The 20,922-nt window shown below is 38.5% G+C and overlaps 1 protein-coding gene across 7 annotated transcripts in view; it reads left to right on the top strand.

Moving 5' to 3' along the window:
* SPAG9 (sperm associated antigen 9) overlaps window positions 1-20,922 on the top strand; it is a 142,667-nt gene that overhangs the window by 49,973 nt on the left and 71,772 nt on the right. For all 7 annotated transcript variants that reach the window (XM_082678430.1, XM_082678429.1, XM_082678427.1 and 4 more), the window contains exon 3: window positions 18,824-18,894. In XM_082678430.1, the coding sequence (XP_082534556.1) occupies window positions 18,824-18,894 (71 nt within the window). The remainder of the gene's footprint in view (window positions 1-18,823; window positions 18,895-20,922) is intronic.

Here is a 20,922-nt window from a genome sequence, read left to right as displayed (position 1 = left end):
ACATAAATAAAGCAATTTTTAAAAGGCCACATATTGTTCCTTATCTGGGTATAATAGTAATACTTCTTGGTAGTTAACATCTTGTACGCCTTAAGGAAGAATCTGAAATATATGTGGAGTGGAATAAGGAAGTTGTGGATTGAGGCCCTTAGTGCTTTTCAGCTATGTAAGGTGTAAGCAGTCAACCTGGCCATTCATAGTGTGGCAGCAATGAGTTCTTCATCAGAAAATACTTTTTATATTCATTATTTCTGTTATATACTGATTATTTCTATTCTTGTAAGCCAAATACTATCTTAAGTAAATACAGACATTTTAATATGTTAAAAATAAAAAAACTACTACTATCTGCCTAGCATTCAGCCTCTAGGCATGGTTTTGGCACAGAAGAATATGATGTGGTCATTACAGTCAAAGAAATCATAGTTTTGTGGGGAAAAAGGTTATGTGTATGACCGTCTTGTCTTTTCCATATGTACCATGCTTTTATATCACTGCAGAGTGTATATATAATTTTGCATCTTTCCTTTAACATTATCATAAGTGTTTTCCTTATTGTATAATCTTTATTTTTTAAATGTGTCAACACCCATCATCCAGAAGCTCTGCCGTCTATTAACAATTCTTGTTTTCCCTGAGGAACTGTGTGTGCTTTCTCCTTTTCTCTAATGAGAATTATTTAATGGCTACTTTGTTTTTTTAACTTGGCTACTCAGAAACTCAGAACAAATTTTGAAGTACAACCATAACAACTGGTTTGGGCCTTACTTGGGTGGCATATTTAAATTGTTTTTTTCCTGTTCCACATTTTATACATATATAGTGAATTGTTAAGATATGTTCTTGTAAACTATCTCAAATCCTTTGTGGAATTAAGGAATGAATGAATTGGTAAAAATAAATATAGGCGAAGTTTTTTAAAAACTCAAAAAATTTCTGTTGGTTGGTTGGACATTTTTTCCAGTGTAGTGAATCATATTACAGTGAATATTTTTTCACACCTGTAGATTGCCCTCTTTCGGTAATTTTCTTAGGATATAGTTACAGAAGTAGGGCAAGGAATATGAACATTGTAGTGGTTCTTGGTATTTAGTAGTGTTTGGTCATTTTTTATATGAACAGAATTGGGGAAGGAAGAATTAGTAGCAAATTCCACATTATTTATCATAACTTATGAATTTGCATCATTATTTACAACATATTAACACCCAGAGCTGATGTAGAAAACCGTTTATTATCTATTTGATTTTCTCTTGGGAAAATTCTGTTGCCCTCAAGCTACTTGAGTTTATAAGAGATGACCTTTTCCTTGAATTGTGGAGAAGATGGCAAGATTTAGATGGCAGTGATTTTAAGCTACTTAAATAATCTCTGAATCTGCCCTTTCTTCCTTTGAATGAAAATCCATTTTTAAAAATTAAATGGGGACTTCCCTAGTGGCTCAGTGGTTAAGAATCCTCCTGCCAATGCAGGGGACACGGGTTCGAGCCTTGGTCCGGGAAGATGCCACATGCCACGGAGCAACTAAGCCCATGTGTCACAAATACTGAGCCTGTGCTCTGGAGCCCACGAGCCACAACTACGGAAGCCCGTGCGCCTAGAGCCCGTGCTCTGCAGCAAGAGAAGCCACCACAGTGAGAAGCCTGAGCACTGCAACGAAGAGTAGCCCCCGCTCGCTGCAACTAGAGAAAGCCTGCAAGCAGCAATGAAGACCCAACGCAGCCAAATAAATAAATAAATAAGTTAAATGGAAAAATATTTTTGACACCTGAAGACATTTGTGCTAGAGTTTTATACTCTGACCTTTCTACACTTCCCATCTCCCATATAACATTCGTTTGCTTTTTAAACTTAGTATAGATTTTAGTCTAATAAAATACCTTCAAGCCTTTACCTTGAAACACGTTATTAGATGGAAAACTCTCCTTTTTGGTCATAAGAATTAGCACACCATTAGAAAATAATGGAAAATAATGAGAAGGTAGTATAATCATAAACTTGTTTTTAATTTTAAAGGAATAAATGGCTTAAAACATACTTCAGATTTGGGAGTTATTTATAAGCAAGGGCTGTGTTAGTGATGTTATTGATAAATTGAGAATTTTCACAACACAGAAGAAAAATAATCTTTTTCAGTTAACAGGTGTAGCTTCACACCAAAGTTAATAGTTGAGAGGGCCTAAATATTTTCTGTCACTATTTTTTAAGTTATTTTAAAAAATACCTTCAGGCAAATAAAAAGCTTTATTAACTCCTTTACTGTACTTTGCAATTGGCAAAGAATGTTAATACTCTCAGAATTTCCATAATACTGTAATAGGTTACTTCTTTCATTTTAATTTTATCGTGTCAAGAGGCAGTCCCTTTCTACATTATTTTTAGAATGATGAAAGTAGACAACTGATGACTTGTATTTTTGTTGAAAGCATACTTCTTATTAAGGCAGCTTGAGGAGATTCAGATTTATATCTCCTTATTTTAAAAAGTTACAAAAATAAAATTTGTTATATAGAAAGTTAGTTTTTTAGTTCATTTAACTTGAATCTAATATCTTTGCGATATTAAGAATATCTATATATTTAATAAACTTTATGTAAGTTTTTTTTTTTTTTTGGCTGCGTTGCGTCTTTGTTGTTGCGTGTGCGGGCTTTCTCTAGTTGCTGTGAGTGGGGGCTACTCTTCCTTGCAGTGCGCGGGCTTCTCATTGCGGTGGCTTCTTTTGTTGCGGAGCATGGGCTCTAGGCACGTGAGCTTCAGTAGTTGTGGCACGTGGGCTCAGTAGTTGTGACTTATGGGCTGTAGAGTGCAGGCTCAGTAGTTGTGGGGCAGAGCTTAGTTGCTCCGCACCATGTGGGATCTTTCCGGACCAGGGCTCGAACCCGTGTCCCCTGCATTGGCAGGCAGATTCTTAACCACTGTGCCACCAGGGAAGCCCAAGGATTTTTTTTTAAAGAGCTTGTGTATGAGAGGGAAAGCAGATAATTGGGCACAAGATAATTTATGCAAACACTAACATTTTATTACTTCTGCTTCATTAGGTAATATCTATGTGGTCTTCAGACCTGTTTTATGTTTTATTATCTGTATTTGGACTGTTCATTTCTGAAGTCTACTGTTGTTTACTAAGAAACTTAAGGTTGTAGTTCATAATTAATATCTAGAACTAAAGGTTTCATGGAAAATTAATTTTATGAGTAAGAGTTAGAGTATTGATGGTGATTTAGCTTAGAGAACAGAATAAACATGAGTGATTTGGTTATTCTTCAAACAAAGGAATGAGTAAGGAAGATACCAAGTTGTTTTTTTGTAAATTTGGAAGATTAAATCAGAGAAAATGAATTTGTTGTTTTTGGTTGATCATGAGGAAGTATTTCTTGACCGTGAAGGTGATACATGGGAATATGTGCTGAGGGAAAGCATGGACTCTCCCTACATAGACTTTAGGTGGCATATAATGTCTGTCTGAAAAATCTTTTTAAGTTTAGGGACATGGTGAAGGACTTAGTTGGCAGAGCAGAGGTTTTTATTGCTGTTTTGATGTGGTTGTGTCTGTGATTTATTTGCTCTTAAGTGAGCACTTGATTCTTGCTTACCTGTTGAGACGTTTGATGCTAACTTGTTTAAGGAAAGCTTCTGGAAGACCAATGTCAATCTTCTGAGGCCAAGTAACAGTTGGATTATCTGCCTTCCTCGATTAGTAAGAACTGATGATTCCTTTTGAGAAGGCAAATAACGAGTTGGATATGGCATTCTAGAAGGTCTGTTTCTCTTTCTTCCCCCCATAGGCCTATCAGCAGTCTGATGGGGCAGAAGACAACAGAGATGGAAGGTGTTCCAAACTTGGCAAAGGCCATCAATCTAAGGAGGTAAGCTCTGATTTTGAGCAGGTAGAGCAGGTGGCTCTTCCTGCCTTAATCATATCCTCTTGCTCTTTGGAAAGATGAATGGAAAGAAAGAGCATCTGAAATGAGGCTGAAGTATCTTCATTAGCTATTATAAGGGGAACATTTTGAATTAGTCTTTTGATTCTTCTTTTATCTTTCCCCCACCCCCTTATTGTTTTCAATGCCTTGATTTGTTTGATTTTTTTTTCTCCCTAGAATATTAGCAGCTTAAAAAAATTGGCAGATTATCTGTTGTTTGGGAATAGGAAGGATGAGCAGAATCTTGTTTATTTCAAGTTAATCTCAGGTTGTAGCTAGTTTGAGTAAAATCATATGATTTGAGGATTTTTCCTGAGATCATTTTGAGGTTTGGGTTCACATGGGAACTATTAAACAAGAAACGATCTTTTCTTGTTTAAACATTTCAGATATAATACAACAGTATAGGTATAGGTTAACTTTATGATACTTGAGGTTTTTGGGGGATGTCTACCATCTTTGCCCTGGTGGGCCTTCCTTTCCCAACTTTCCCTTCCCTTCTACTTCTCTTTCTTTTCCCCTGACTGATTACTGGGTGGCATACAGGACTTTGAAGATAAGGCTCTTCCCAGCATTTAAAGGTACTTTTCAGTTAAACACTATACCATCTCATGTGACTTAGGCCTTGAGAAAACTTGAGTCCATTGACTGTGTTGTTGTACTGATGTAAGTATTTTAAGAAAAGAGTGAGAGGTTCTGAATTTGTTTTATATGATCTTGGTGGTTAACTCATATACCTAAAAATATAATACTAATATTCAGAATCACAGTACAGATAAAGAAAACATGAAATGTGGGAAGACATAGATAATTTCTGTCAAGATACTTGCTGGAGATGTTAGGTTGGAGAAAATAATGGCCAAAACAACATTCAGAAAATCATCCAGAATAACAAAGATATAAACTATTCTTAAGCACCATGAAGTGACACGCCTTTGATAATTTAGAATGCCTTTTAGAAGGTTTTTAATGTGTGTTTACAAGCTAATGTATGAGTTAAGGTAACTCTAGTTGCTGTAGCAAACAAGCTGCAAAAGACATATATAATGATTCAGATGTTATGTTATTTCTTGTTCATGTGAAACTTCTTACTTTCTTTATATTGATTGATTGATTGATTGGCTGCACTGCGCGGGGCTTGTAGGATCTTACTTCCCAAACCAGGGATTGAACCCAGGCCACAACACTGAAAACGCTGAGTCTTAACCACTGGACCGCCAGGGAATTTCCTCCCTATGTGAAATTTAAATTGGATGTTTCTGATACATGGGTGGCTCCTTTGGAGACACAGGCCCTTTCCAACTTTGCTCTGAGTTTGTCATACCTACATTGAGTTGGAGGAAGGGGAAAGAGAATGGAGGATTGTGTGTGGAAGGTTTTTATTGGGCCAGGCCTAGGAGTAGCACACATAGCTTTCACTTCTACTTCATTGGCTATATAACTCAGTTAGAAGCTCACTTACAGAGGCTGGGATATATAGTCTAGCTATGTGTCCCAAGAAAAAGAGAAACTGCTTTGGTTAGTATCGGCTAGTCTTTGCCTTAGCCTAACAGCCTTAGTAGGTGGTACATGATTTTGCTCAAGTGTTGAGGCAAGGGAGGGAATGTAACTAAAGCTTAGCAATCATGTGCCTATTCTTTCTACTGTGAATAACCTGAGGAAGAGAAGGTGAGGAAACTTTAATGAAAATATAGCATTTATGATTTGTACTCTCATCTGATTTTTTAATAACTTCAGGGTTACTCTGGTTTAATTTTTATTATTGCTTTAAAACTCTTCACTGAATATTCATTCATTTATTCAACAAACATTTACTAAGTGTTGAGATTTTCTTTTTTGTTCCCTTAACTTCCTGACTTTTACTTTAAAAAAATAGGTTACTGTTAAATTGAGATGCAATTTTCCGATGCTTATGTTAAGGAATAGACTTTGAATGACACTTCCTGCTGCCCCTTTAAAAAAATGTAATTTCCATACCATAAAATCCACCATTTTAGAGTATACAATTCAGTGGTTTTTAGTATATTCATAAAGTTGTACGACTATCATCACCCTCAAATTCTAGAACACCATCATTCCAAAAAGAAACACCATACCTGTTAGCACTCATGGTTCCTGGCTTTCCCTCAGCCCTTAGTACCCACTAATCTGCTTTCTGTCTCTATGGATTTGCCTATTCTGGAATTTGAAATCATATAATATATGGTCTTTTGTGACTGGCTTCTTTCGCTTAGCATAAGGTTCATCTACGTTTTAGCGTGTATCGTTACTTAATTCCTTTTTAAGACTTTTTAAGAATAATATTCCATTATATGGATATATACTACATTTTATGGCCACCCCCGACCCCTTTAATTGCCTGTTTATCCTGCTGGTCTCAGAACTAGAATCAACCAAAACTCTTCCTTGGCTGTCTGAAAGCCTACCTAGTTTTGTAGAGTTGAATACAGTGAACATCCACTTTGGGAAGATATCCCTTGGGTTTCTCATTGGCATCCTGATGTGTCTAGTTACTAGTTCATAAGTGGAGAAGTAGATAACTTAATATTTGAACTATCTTTGAATCATATTCTTTTGAATATGGTTGTCTACTAGTTAACTGGTAATATATTAGTGGTCTTGTTTTGATTTGTATAATACATCTGGATGTAACTATACAAAAGAAAAAACCTACTTAATTTGTGTGTGTGTGTGTGTGTCTGTGTTGGGTCTTTGTTGCTGCACACAGGCTTTCTCTAGTTGCAGTGAGTGGGGGCTACTCTTTGTTGCGGTGCGTGGGCTTCTCATTGCGGTGGTTTCTCTTGTTGCAGAGCATGGGCTCTAGGCACACGGGCTTCAGTAGTTGCAGCACATGGGCTCTAGGGTGTGCGGGCTTCAGTATTTGTGGTGTGTAGGCTCAGTAGTTGTGGCTTGTGGGCTCTAGAGTGCAGGCTTAGTAGTTGTGGTGCACTGGCTTAGTTGCTCCGTGGCATGTGAGATCTTCCCAGACCAGGGATTGAACCCATGTCCCCTGCATTGGCAGGTAGATTCTTAGCTCCTCTGCCACCAGGGAAGTCCCAAAACCTATTTAATTTTAATGGGATAGAGAAATAAATTATTTTAGGGCCTCGAGTAAGTAGACTAAGTAGTTGTACTGGAGTGAAGAGGAAGATGGAAATATATAATACTTATTCTAGAGAAGCTTATTACCATTTCATTAATTTTGAAGTATAATTGACTTAAAATATATTAGTTTCAGGTGTGCAGCATAATGATTTGATATTTTTATGTATCACAAAATGATCACCACTATAAGTCGTTACTGTCTGTCACCGTACAAACTTATTAAAATATTATTGACTATATTCTCTTTGTTATAATTACATCCCCATGACTTATTTATTTTATAACTGGAAGTTTGTACCTCTTAATCCCCTTCACTTATTTCACTCCTCCGCTACCACCCTTCCCTCTGGCAAGCAGTAGTTTATTCTCTGTATCTAAGAGTCTATTTCTGTTTTGTTATATTTCTTTTGTTTTTAGATCCTACATATAAGTGAGATCATACGGTACTTGTCTTTCTCTGTCTATTTCACTTAGGGTAATATCCTCTTAGGTTCATTCATGTTGTCATAAATGGCAAGATTTCATTCTTTCTATGGCTGAGCAATATTCCACTTCATTCATTCATATATATATATATATATATATATATATATATATATATATATATATATGCCACATCTTTATCCATTCATCTGTTAATGGGCACTTAGGTTGCTTCCATATCTTAGCTACTGTAAATAATGCTGCCATGGACATTAGGGTGCATATACCTTTTGGAATTAGTGTTTTCATTATCTTGAGATAAGTATTCATAAGTGAATTACTGGATTGTATGGTAGTTCTGTTTTTTATTTTTTGGGGAACCTCCGTACTGTTTTCCATAGTGGCTATACCAATTTACATTCCCATCAGCAGTATACAAGGGTTCTCTTTTCTCCACATCCTTTCCAACACTTATTTCTTTTCTTTTTGATAATAGTCAATTCTCACAGGTATGAAATGATGTCTCCTTGTGTTTTTTGGGTTTTTTTTTTGCGGTACGCGGGCCTCTCACTGTTGTGGCCTCATAGCGTTGTGGTTGGAAAAGATACTTGATACGATTTCAGTTTTCTCAAATTTACCAGGGCTTGATTTGTGGCCCAAGATATGATCTATCCTGGATTATGTTCCATGAGCACTTGAAAAGAAAGTGTATTCTGTTGTTTTTGAATGGAATGTCCTATAAATATCAATTAAGTCCATCTTGTTTAATGTATCATTTAAAGCTTGTGTTTCCTTATTGATTTTCATTTTGGATGATCTGTCCATTGGTGAAAGTGGGGTGTTAAAGTCTCCTACTATGATTGTGTTACTGTCGATTTCCCCTTTTATGGCTGTTAACATTTGCCTTATGTATTGAGATGTTCCTATCTTGGGTGCATAAATATTTACAATTGTTATATCTTCTTCTTGGATTGATCCCTCGATCATTATGTAGTGTCGTCTTTGTCTCTTGTAATAGTCTTTATTTTAAAGTCTGTTTTGTCTGATATGAGAATTGTTACTCCAGCTTTCTTTTGGTTTCCATTTGCATGGAATATCTTTTTCCATCCCTTCACTTTCAGTCTGTATGTGTCCCTAGGTCTGAAGTGGGTCTCTTGTAGACAGCATATATACGGTCTTGTTTTTGTATCCATTCAGCCAGTCTATGTCTTTTGGTTGGAGCATTTAATCCATTTACGTTTAAGGTAGTTATCTGTATGTATGTTCCTTTTACCATTTTCTTAATTGTTTTGGGTTTGTTAATGTAGGTCTTTTCCTTCTCTTCTGTTTCCTGCCTAGAGAAGTTCCTTTAGCATTTGGTGTAAAGCTGGTTTGGTGGTGCTGAATTGTGTTAACTTTTGCTTGTCTGTAAAGGTTTTAATTTCTCCGTCGAATCTGAATGAGATCCTTGCTGGGTAGAGTAATCTTGGTTATCAGTTTTTCCCTTTCTTCACTTCAAATATGTGCTGCCACTCCCTTCTGGCTTGCAGAGTTTCTGTTGAAAGATCAGCTGTTAACCTTATGGGGATTCCCTTGTATGTTATTTGTTGCTTTTCCCATGCTGCTTTTAATATTTTTTCTTTGTATTTAATTTTTGATAGTTTGATTAATATGTATCTTGGTGTGTTTCTCCTTGGATTTATCCTGTATGGGACTCTGTGCGCTTTCTGGAGTTGATTGACTATTTCCTTTCCCATGTTAGGGAAGTTTTCAACTATAATCTCTTCAAGTATTTTCTCAGTCCCTTTTTTTTTTCTCTTCTTCTTCTGGGACCCCTATAATTCGAGTGTTGGTGCATTTAATGTTGTCCCAGAGGTCTCTGAGACTGTCCTCTATTCTTTTCATTCTTTTTTCTTTATGCTGCTCTGTGGTAGTTATTTCCACTATTTTATCTTACAGGTCACTTATCCATTCTTCTGCCTCAGTTATTCTGCTATTGATTCCTTCTAGAGAATTTTTAATTTCATTTATTGTGTTGTTCATCATTGTTTGTTTGCTCTTTAGTTCTTCTAGGTCCTTGTTAAACTTTTCTTGTATTTTCTCCATTCTATTTCCAAGATTTTGGATCATCTTTATTATCATTACCTGAATTCTTTTTCAGGCAGACTGCCTGTTTCCTCTTCATTTGTTTGGTCTGGTGGGGTTTTTTTACCTTGATGCTTCATCTGCTGTGTATTTCTCTGTCTTCCCATTTTGCTTAACTTACTTTGTTTGGGGTCTCATTTTTGCAGGCTGCAGGTTCGTAGTTCCCATTGCTTTCTTTGGTGTCTGCCCCCAGTGCGAAATGTTGGTTCAGTGAGTTGTGTAGGCTTCCTGGTTGAGGGTACTGGTGCCTGTTTTCTGCTGGATGAGGCTGGAACTTGTCTTTCTGGTGAGCAGGACCGTGTCCAGTGGTGTGTTTTGGGGTGTCTGTGAACTTATTATGATTTTAGGCAGCCTCTCTGCTAATGGGTGGTGGTGTGTTCCTGTCTTGCTTAGTTGTTTGGCATAGGGTGTCCAGCACTGTACCTTGCTGGTTGTTGAGTGGAGGTTGGTCTTAACGTCGAGATGGAGATCTGTGGGAGAGCTTTTGCCATTTGATATTACGTGGAGCTGGGAGGTCTCTGGTGGACCAATGTCCTGATCTCGGCTCTCCCACCTCAGAGGCACAGGCCTGACACCCTGCCGGAGCACCAAGACCCTGTCAGTCACATGGCTCAGAAGAAGAGGGATAAAAAAAGAAAGAAAAAACTTAAATGGAATATAATAAAACATAATTCTTAAAAGTAAAAAATATTAAAAAGTAAGAAAAGAAAAATCAAACAAACAAAACGGACAGACAGAACCCTAGGACAAATGGTAAAAGCAAAGCTATACAGACAAAATCACACAAAGAAGCATACACATACACACAAAAAGAGAAAAAGTAAAAAAATATATATATATATATCCTTGCTCCCAAAGTCCACCGCCTCACTGTTGGGTTGATTCGTTGTCTGTTCAGGTATTCCACACATGCAGGGTACATCAAGTTGATTGTGGAGATTTAATCCGCTGCTCCTGAGGCTTTTGGGAGAAATTTCCGTTTCTCTTATTTGTTCACACAGCTCTTGGGGTTCAGCTTTGGATTTGGCCCCGCCTCTGTGTGTAGGTCGCCAGAGGGCATCTGTTCCCTGCCCAGACAGGACGGGGTTAAAGGAGCAGCTGATTAGGGGGCTCTGGCTTACTCAGGCTCTGGGGAGGGAGAGGTATGGAATGCGGGGCGAGCCTGTGGCGGCAGAGGACGGCATGACGTTGCACCAGCCTGAGGCACGGTGTGTGTTCTCCTGGGGAAGTTGTCTGTGGATCATGGGACCCTGGCATGGCGGACAACACAGGCTCCCAGGAGGGGAGGTGTGGATAGTGACCTGTGCTTATACACAGGCTTCTTGGTGGCTGCAGCAGCAGCCTTAGCATTTCATGCCCATCTCTGGTGTCCGAGCTCATAGCCGCGTCTTGCGCCCATCTCTGGAGCTTGTTTAGGTGGTGCTCTGAATCCCCTCTCCTCACGCACCCCAAACAGTGGTCTCTTGCTTCTTAGGCAGTTCCAGACTTTTTCCCGGACTCCCTCCCTGCTAGCTGTGGCGCACTAGCCCCTTTCAGGCTGTGTTCACGTAGCCAACCGCAGTCCTCTCCCTGGGATCTGACCTCCGAAGCCGGAGCCTCAGCTCCCAGCCGCCCTGGCGAGTGAGCAAACAAGTCTCTGAGGCTAGTGAATGCTGGTCAGCTCTGATCCCTTTTGCGGGAATCTCTCCGCTCTTCCCTCTGCACCCCTTTTGCTGCGCTCTCCTCCGTGGTTCCAAAGCTTCCCCCCGCCCACCCCCATCTCTGCCAATGAAGTGGCTTCCTAGTGTGTGGAAACTTTTCCTCCTTCACAGTTCCTTCCCAGAGGTGCAGGTCTTGTCCCTATTCTGTTTTTCCTTTTTTTCTTTTGCCCTACCCAGGGACATGGGGACATCTGAGGTGTTCTGCCAGCGTTCAGTAGGTGTTTTGTAGTTGTTCCACATGTAGATGTATTTGTGGGGAGGAAGGTGATCTCCACGTCTCACTCCTCCGCCATCTTGAAGGTCCCTATTTCCACTCTAATCTTTATTATTTCCTTCTTTCTCTTCACATTGGTTTTTGTTTTTCTTTTTCCAGTTCCTTTAGGTGTAAGATTATATTGTTTATTTGAGATTTTTCTTGTTTCTTGAATTTCCCTCTTAGAACTATTTTTGCTGTCTCCCATAGATTTTGGAATGTTATGTTTCCATTTTCAGGTCTTGGAGTATTATGTTTCCATTTTCATTACTTCCTCTTTGATTTCTTCATTGACCCATTGGTTGCTTAGTAGCATTTGTTTAGCTTCCACATGTTTGTATTTTTTGTGGTTTTTTTCTTGTAGTTGATTTCAAGTCTCATAGCACTGTGGTTGGAAAAGCGGCTTGATACGACTTCAGTGTTTTTAAGTTTACTGAGACTTGTTTTGTGGCATAACACGTGATCTATCCTGGAGAATGTTTCATGTGCAGTTGAAGAGAGTGCACAGTTTCTGCAGCTTTTGGGTGGAACATTCTTAAAAACATAGTTACAGGTGAGAGAAAATCAGAATACAACAGTGATGCATCAGACTAATAGGCTGATGTAAAGTACAGTGTTGTCAGTTCTAGTTTTAGCCTGGATCTTTTGCTGCCTTAAAAAATAAAATTAGTTGTGTTGAATACTGTAATAGGTAACATGTATTCATACAGAAAGCTGAGAGAGAGCTTGATTTAAGTGTACTTGTGATTTATTTTGTATTAAGAACAGTGAAAATATGGAAATCATCTGTCAGCATAGAAGTTTGTAATATGCAGCAGTACTGACTGAAAATATTTGTAGATTAAGAAAATTAACTTTAGTGCTTAGATGAGATGATGAGCATTTCAGGCTTTTAGTTTTAAGACTGTAGCACTTATGAAAATAACAGGAATAAACTGTGGTGCATCCATACAGTGGAATATTTTTCAGTGCTAAAAGCAGTGATGTATCAAGCCCTGAAAACACATGGAAGAACCTCAAAAAGATATGGCAGAGTAAAAGAAGCCAATCTGAAAAAGGGAAAACTATAGAGACAGTAAAAAGATAAGTGTTACCATGGTTAAAATGGACAGTGGGCGGGAGTGAGGGAGGGAGGGAGGGATGAATATGTGGCAAACAGAGGATTTTTAAGGCAATGAAACTACTCTGTATGAAACTAATGGTGGATACATGTCATTATGTATGTGTCCAAATCTATAGAATATTCAACACAAAGAGTTAATCCTGATGTAAACTTTAGTGTTTGGGTGATTATGATGTGTCAGTGTAGGTTTACTGACTGTAATATATGTACCACACTGGTGTGGGATGTAGATAGTGGGGGAAGATATGGGTGTGTGGCGGCAGGGATGTATGGAAACTGTACTTTCATTTTTTCTGTGAACCATAAACTGCTCTAAAAAATAAAATCTATTGAAAAAAATAACAGTCGGGGCAAGTCACATGTAACCATATGTGGTTTGCATGTGTTAAATGCCCTTTCTTGTATGATACAGGCTTGCTAAGAAATAATACAGATATAGATAATTTATATGAGATTAGTAAATATATGAAATGGTTGATTAGAGAATGGGTTGATAGTTTATCAAGTTTATTTTTGAGGTGAAAGTAAGACTATGATGCCAAATGGAAATAAGTAGAACGTTAAGTCTAATGGATTAAAAAGCTGTGAATGGAGGATTAAGGAATTATCGATAGAAATAATACAAAATGCTTAAGGGGACAGAGTGATTAATAGAAATTTAAGAAATTTTTGTAGATTTCTACAAAAATTTATTAGTTTTGTAGCCAGTTTGAACAATGATCATGTTCATTTAGGTAAATGGTAGGAGATTTCCGGCAATTAGTGGTATTTTGGGGCTTTATGTCTTTCCCACATTCTTACGATTAAGTAGTACATTACAACAAAGCTACACAAACCAACGTCGGTTAGCAAGCTGCCATAAAGTCAGTCAGGACCTGTTTCTATGAGCTACAAGCTCAGCTGTCTGTCCCAAGTCAATTGATAAACATTGTGTATAAAAGCTTCTCTCAAAGGTTAACTTAATGATATTTATCAATTGTTCTTGTAGGGCTGCCATAACAAAATACCACAGACTGGGTGGCTTAAATTACAGAAATTAATTTTCTCACAGTTCTAAAGGCTGGAAAGTGCTGGCAGGTTTGGTTTCTTCTGAGACCACTCTCCCTGGGTTGCAGATGGCCGCCTTCTCTCTGTGTTCTCACAGGACCTTTTCTCTGTGCATGTGTGGGGAGAAAGAGCTCTGTTATCATTTCCTTTTCTTAAAAAAAGATACCAGTCCTATTGAGTTAGGACCCTATCTTTATGATCTCATTTAACCTTAATTACCTTTTTATTTTATTTTTATTTATTTATTTTTTTGGCTGTGCTGCGCAGCTTGTGGGATCTTAGTTCCCGACCAGGAATTGCACCCAGGCTTCAGCAGTGAGCAAGTCCTAACCCTGGACCACCAGGGAATTCCCCTTAATTACCTTTTGAAAGCCCTGTTTACAAACATAGTTACATTGGTTAGGGGTTCAACATATGAATTTGGGTCGGAGACAATTCAGTCTGTAACAGTTGGGTGGGGAGACAAGAATTCTCCATGGGAACAAAAGTGGTGTGGCTTGACACATCTGATCCTGAAGGGTCTTGTAGGCCAGAGTAAGGACTCCCTCCCTCACTCCTTCCTTTCTTTCTTTCTGTCACGGGAAGCTGTTGAAGGGTTTTGAGCAGTCAGTCACTATCTGACTCCAGCCAAGTTACCATTTAAACACAGGGGAGCAGAGACTAGAGCAGAAACACTAGTCAGGAGATAATTGTAATAATCCAGGCAAGAGATGATGTCTTATATCAAGGTGGGAGTGATAGAAGTGGTAAAAAGTTGTCAGAGGGCTTCCCTGGTGGCACAGTGGTTGAGAGTACGCCTGCCGATGCAGGGGACACGGGTTTGTGCCCCGGTCTGGGAAGATCCCACATGCCGTGGAGCGGCTGGGCCTGTGAGCCATGGCCGCTGAGCCTGCACGTCCGGAGCCTGTGCTCCGCAACGGGAGAGGCCACAACAGTGAGAGGCCCGCGTACCGCAAAAAAAAAAAAAAAAAAGTTGTCAGATTCTAGATTTATTTTGAAGGTAAACTGGACAGAATTTGCTGATGGATTGCAGTGTGGGAAAAGAGAAGAGCAAAAGGATAGTTGCAAGATTTTTGCCTGAGTAAGAAGATTATGGGAAAGAGCAGGTTTGGGAGAGAAAATCAGTTCGTTTTGACTTTGTAGACATCTTAGTGACATCATACTATGCATTGTTTTATATTTTTAAATTTCAGATATAGCAGTAACATTCAACATCCTTCCATTAAGTTCTAGGCACCATCCCATGTCAGCATTTATGATAATACTGCATTCATTTTATTTTTTTTACTTTTTAATTTTATTTTATTTTGTGTGGTACACGGGCCTCTCACTGTTGTGGCCTCTCCCTTTGCGGAGCACAGGCTCCGGACGCGCAGGCTCAGCGGCCATGGCTCACGGGCCCAGCCTCTCCGCCGCATGTGGGACCTTCCCGGACCGGGGCCACGAACCCATGTCCCCTGCATTGGTAGGCGGACTCTCGACCACTGCGCCACCAGGGAAGCCCAATACTGCATTCATTTTAACGGTACCTTTAATTGTTGTATTTGAAAGACACAGGTGTGTGAGGTCCTGTTCTAGGCCCTTTTCAAATGAATAGTAACAGTGGGTCAAAGGATATACACATTGCTTATTTTAATACATATCACCAATGTGACCTTCAAAAGAGTAATTCCAATTTATCCTCCAATGATGGCAATCATTTTTTCTTTCTTTCTTTTTTAAATTATTATTTTTTTGGCTGCATTGGGTCTTTGTTGCTGCACGCGGGCTTTCTCTAGTTGCAGCGAGTGGGAGCTACTCTTTGTTGCGGTGCACAGGCTTCTCGTTGCGGTGGCTTCTCTTGTGGAGCACGGGCTGTAGGTTCACGGGCTTCAGTAGTTGTAGCACACGGGCTTAGCAGTTGTGGCTCGCGGGCTGTAGAGTGCAGGCTCAGTAGTTGTGGCACATGGGCTTAGTTGCTCCGTGACATGTGGGATCTTCCTGGACCAGGGCTTGAACCAGTGTCCCCTGCATTGGCAGGCGGATTCTTAACCACTGCGCCACCAGGGAAGCCCTATTTCTTTTTATAATTCTCCAATCTGGTAACATTTTTTCCTCATCTCCCTGTACATTTTTATGATGAATCAATACAGCTTATTTGTTATGGTTCTGAATAGTCTGTTTAAATCCTGCGCTATATGTTGAATTTATAGGAGTTCTTGGAGAACATAAAGAATGATGAGTATTCAAGCCAAGGAAAATGCTTGTGTGAATGGGTACACATTATGTTTGGACTGGGGTGGGGTTGGGCTGTATACACAGTAAATTCATCAGGTCATAACTCCTCCCCAAAGGTAACCACTATCCTGACTTCTAACACATTAGATTAGTTTTAGATTAGTTATGTATGTATATGAACTTTGTATTCTTTTGCTTCTGCTTCTTTTCCTCAATGTCCTGTTTGTGAGATTTGTCCATGATGTTTTGTACAGCAATAATTTCCTCATTCTCATTATTATATAGTATTCCAGTGCATGAATATTTATCCATTTTGCTGTTGGTGGATATTTGGGTTGATTCCAGGTTGGGGCACAAATAGTGCTGCTTTGAGTATTGTCTTAAATGCCTTTTGGTGGACACGTAGACATATTTCATAGTAATGAACTTGTTTTGTCACAGGGTTGGCAAATATTAACTTTATTAAATCTTGCCAGTTTTCAAATTGGGTGTACCAATTTATACTCCCACCAGCAGTGTATAAAAGTTCCTTACCAGAACTTGTTCCTTACCAACAATGTTTTTAATTTTAGCTATTCTGACAAGTATGTAGTAGTGTTGCATTTTGTTTTTTTACTTTTTTGTTTGTTTGTTTGCCATGCCACCTGGCTTATGGGATCTTAGTTCCCCGACCAGGGATCAAACCCGGGCCCTCGGCAGTGAGAGCACAGAGTTCTAACCATTAGACCACCTGGGAATTCCCACATTTGGGCTTTAATATGCATTTCATCATGATTAATAAAGTTGGGTACATATTTTACTTGGCAGTTTGATACCTTTGAGTTTTGTAGTATCTGTGATTAGGTTCTTTCCAGACAGAGGGGTTTTTATTTCAAGTAATAAAGGAGTACCCTCTATACTTTTTTTCCCCAAAGTGAAATTTTAAAGTTGACTCCAATATATAAAACAAATTAAAAGAGTATCTCTTGAGAGGCAGAATACCATGGTAATTAAAAGCTGATTCTGGATCTAGTCTCTTCCATTAGGAATTGTAGTTTTGCCATTTACTAGCTTTGTGAATTTGGGCAAGTTACTTAACCCCTATTTACTTCAGTTTCGTTATCTCTAAAATGAAATGTATTAAACTTTCGTCATAAGGTTAATGTCAGGCTCAAGTTAGTTAATATAAAGTACGTAGGACAGTGCATGTTACCTAACAAGTACTATATAATGTTAGCTGTTAGTAGTAGTGGTAGTGATGGTGATATAAATTTATCTTATGAATTTATACCAAGTTAGTTGACAAGAGTAAGGGGGCTCTACTGTTGAGCACAAATTTGAAATTGAGGGTTATGGATGATAGTTGGAATTTTATTTTAGTCTCAGCCTTTTTTTGTTTTGGTTGCACAATACCAGGAAAATTTTGATTCACACAGATGAGCAATTAAAGATACTTATAGTTCACTCAGTAGCTTTAGGATTATGCTTTTAGATTAATTTAATTGGTAAGTTGCTTGGATTTCCTGTTTTTAAATAAAAATCACAGAAGCTGCACTAAAATTTATTATGGTTTCAGTATGCTGCCTTATAGGTTTGCTTTTTATTGCTTTCAACCACAAGATAAGATGAGCAGCCCATGTCCTCAAGCCTTGCCTGGCACAATAAAGTGTGACTCTATGGATACTGTAGTGTGTTTACTCACTGTTGCAAATTTAATGAGCCAACACATAGGCTTGATTAGAAACAAATCAAAAGTCAAAGCTACAGGTTTCCTAATTAATGGTATATTTTCAATATATTCAAAGAAAGCTACACAAACCAAAAATGAGTTTACCAGGCAGCACAAGTTATGTGATATATGGTGTCTGGTGTGTTAATATTAGGCATATGAAAACATTCATGCATGTGCTGTTACAGTTCATAGTAGTTACTTCTACAGCCAGCTGGCACAGTCACTGGCTGTCACTTACAAACAGCCTTGCATGTTTATAGCTAGCTGACCCTTATACCAAGAGACCATTTACAACTGCTCTCATGCTTTCAGACAGACTTAAATGAGTATCTTGACAAGCTCCTTTAGCACCAGCTTTACTTCTCCCCAGCAGACTGTCTCCCACTGCTCCTTAGCCAGTATGGGCTCCTCCAGGCTGGCTGGTCTCCCCTCTTCCTTGCCACCTCCACGGTTTTGTGTTCCGTTCTCTGTGATAACAGTGCCTGCCTGCTCTACTGTCATCACTACCTATCTTGGGTACTGTAATTTCTTCGTGGTCCTGCTTGGATTCCATCTTCTCTCAGAATCACTCCTCTCTGATACCATTCTCTCCTGTGAAATCCTGTTCTGAAATTCTATATCTTGGGATCTTAAAAACTTTTTTTTTAAAGTATCAAAGTTGTGCTCCATGAGCCATGTAGTGGCTCACACAAACTCCATCAGCAGAGGGAGCTAAATAAAAGAAGATGAGTCCCTGAAATTAAGACCTGAAGTAGAGAAAGTACTTATAAATAGTGACGTGTTCACATACTGCTCAGTAGTGAAAAAGAGCTGGAATAATATTAGAAATCAATGATTTGGACCCTAGTCCCAGGTTATAACTTCTATGAGGAGATTTGTAAAGTGTTTTTCCAAGAGGTAATTCTATATCATGTTAAAAACCTACTTATATGGGGGATGACCTGATAAACATATACATATTAGGAGAAGCAATCAGATGTTTAGTTTTTTAAAAAATTCTGTTTATTCCTTCTCCAAAAGTTTTATTAAGGATGATGAAATGAGGTCACTAGCTTTGTGAAGAATTTCATATGGAGCAATGAGTCCTGAAGTTAGTTATCAAGGATTATGGATAACCCATTCCAAGTTTTAAAGATAGAATTTTCAAGTAAATTTCTTATATTTTGTTTTGATTAAGTGTATGTATCTTAATTTCAGTTAGCAGACTTGAAGAAAGAGAAGCAGAACTGAAGAAGGAATATAATGCATTACATCAAAGACACACAGAGGTGGGTTTCTAGGTTGTTCTTACCATGCTAATATTGAGATACAGAAATTAACCTTAGAAAATGTGTCTTAATTTCTCTTTGAAAATCAGCTAGTATAATCCTTGGGGATTATTTTGAGAAGACTTTAAATTTCATGTAGCATGTACTTAGTTACCAAATGTTGACTTTTAATGTCTTTTATCTGGCATTAAGTTTTCATGTGGTGAATTAGTGTTACACAGAATATTGTAATTATTAAGGCAGTTCCAATACTTGTGTCTTTGGCTGGTTAAGTAAAAACTTAATGTGTGCATAATAAAAAGTATACGTGGTACTAATATGAGAGAATAGATATAATTTGTTTTGTTACCTGTTGGGAAATGATGGATTGGTAAATTGTTGGTCAGAGTCTCTACATTTATAATACAGTATAAAGGACTTATTTGCATCAAGCTCATAACAAATAACAAACAAATTATAATGTCTTAAAATGACTCTAAAACAGGTTTTCTGCATGAAATTTCAGTATTTTAGATGAACAACTCTAGCACATAATCTCTTCAAAGCAATTTAGAAAATGTACTTGAGGGTTTTTTAACCTTCTTTTTATGATTTTCTGTCAGCCTTTTATATGTTTCCTTTGTTTCTTTCTATCTCCTTAATGTGAAAATTGTTGCTGTGTATCATGGTCATTCTGGGGTTCACATACCTAAATAAATAGAATTTTCATAGATGCATGCACTGTTACCTGAAAAAAATAATTGCTCTCTTTCCCTTTCTAGTCCAGTCTTTCCCATGATACAGATGGTTCCAGTCTTCAGCTTCCATTTTCCTTTCACTAGTTTGGGTGATCTCTTATCCTGCCTCTGGTAGGGGCCTATATTGTTGCTTTTAAGGAATGTAAAACCCCACCGCACTCAGTTTCATTTGCTTTGGAGACTAGTGTTCTTAACACTTTCTTGGGGAGGTGTTGGAATTTCTTCCTGACGTGTGAGGTTTGATTATTACTGTTTTTTTTTTTTTTTTTTTTTCCCGGTACGCGGGCCTCCCACTGCTGTAGCCTCTCCCGTTGCGGAGCACAGGCTCCGGACGCGCAGGCTCAGCGGCCATGGCTCACGGGCCCAGCCGCTCCGCGGCATGTGGGATCTTCTCGGACCGGGGCACGAACCTGTGTCCCCTGCATCGGCAGGCGGACTCCCAACCACTGCGCCACCAGGGAAGCCCTGATTATTACTGTTTTAACTTACATAACCACACACTAAGCATGAAGTGTCACAGAATTGATATATAGTGGTGGAGGAAAAAGATTGGCCACAGAGGGCTGGAACCATAGAGCTCTTGAAAAACAGGAACAGCTTACATAGCAGCCTTTTCAGTATGTAAAAAATAACCACATTTTAATAAGACAGGTACTTGGTAGATATTAAGACTGTTAAAGAACAATTGATTGTAAAGGTCTATTGTTGGTTCTTTTCACACCATTCAGTTCAGTGCCTGAACAATGCCCTGTACTGGTAGTGCTTATCAATGCTGATAATTATAAGCATGTTTGGGGGAGTAGGTTTATGTGCCATAAATAGTTGATAGTGATGAATAATGAATAGTCGTTTTTTTTTTCACTGAAGTTTTAACCTTTGTAATAGTTGAGGATTGTTAAATTGAAATATGTATAAAATATGCAGTCTAGAAAAAAAATCATTGTAAAGTGAAATTTCATATTTTCTCTCATATACGTATTTAGCAAAAGTGAAGATGTGTTCCAGCAGAAAAAGCAACCTGACATCTTAATTTCAAATGAAAAGATATAATAATTTTTCTATTTCTGATCCTTCAGAGAAGGACAGCCCAGGAAGAAGAAAAGATCTCAGGAAAATCCTAAATACCAAGGCAGAGATTTGGGTCTCTCTAGTAACCAAGGCAGATCTTACATGTAGCATTTTCATAGGGTCCCCACCCTTAGTCCTAAGCAGCTTCTATCCTCTGCCCTGATAGGCTCTCTGTATTTCGTTCTGCCTCAAGGAAGGTTTATATAACACAGATATGGCTGCT

The sequence above is a fragment of the Grampus griseus genome (genome assembly GCF_964374135.1).
Source record: "Grampus griseus genome assembly, chromosome: 20".
NCBI lineage: Eukaryota > Metazoa > Chordata > Mammalia > Artiodactyla > Delphinidae > Grampus > Grampus griseus.
Note: the sequence above shows the minus strand (reverse complement) of the source record. Positions and strands in the feature narration are given on the sequence as shown.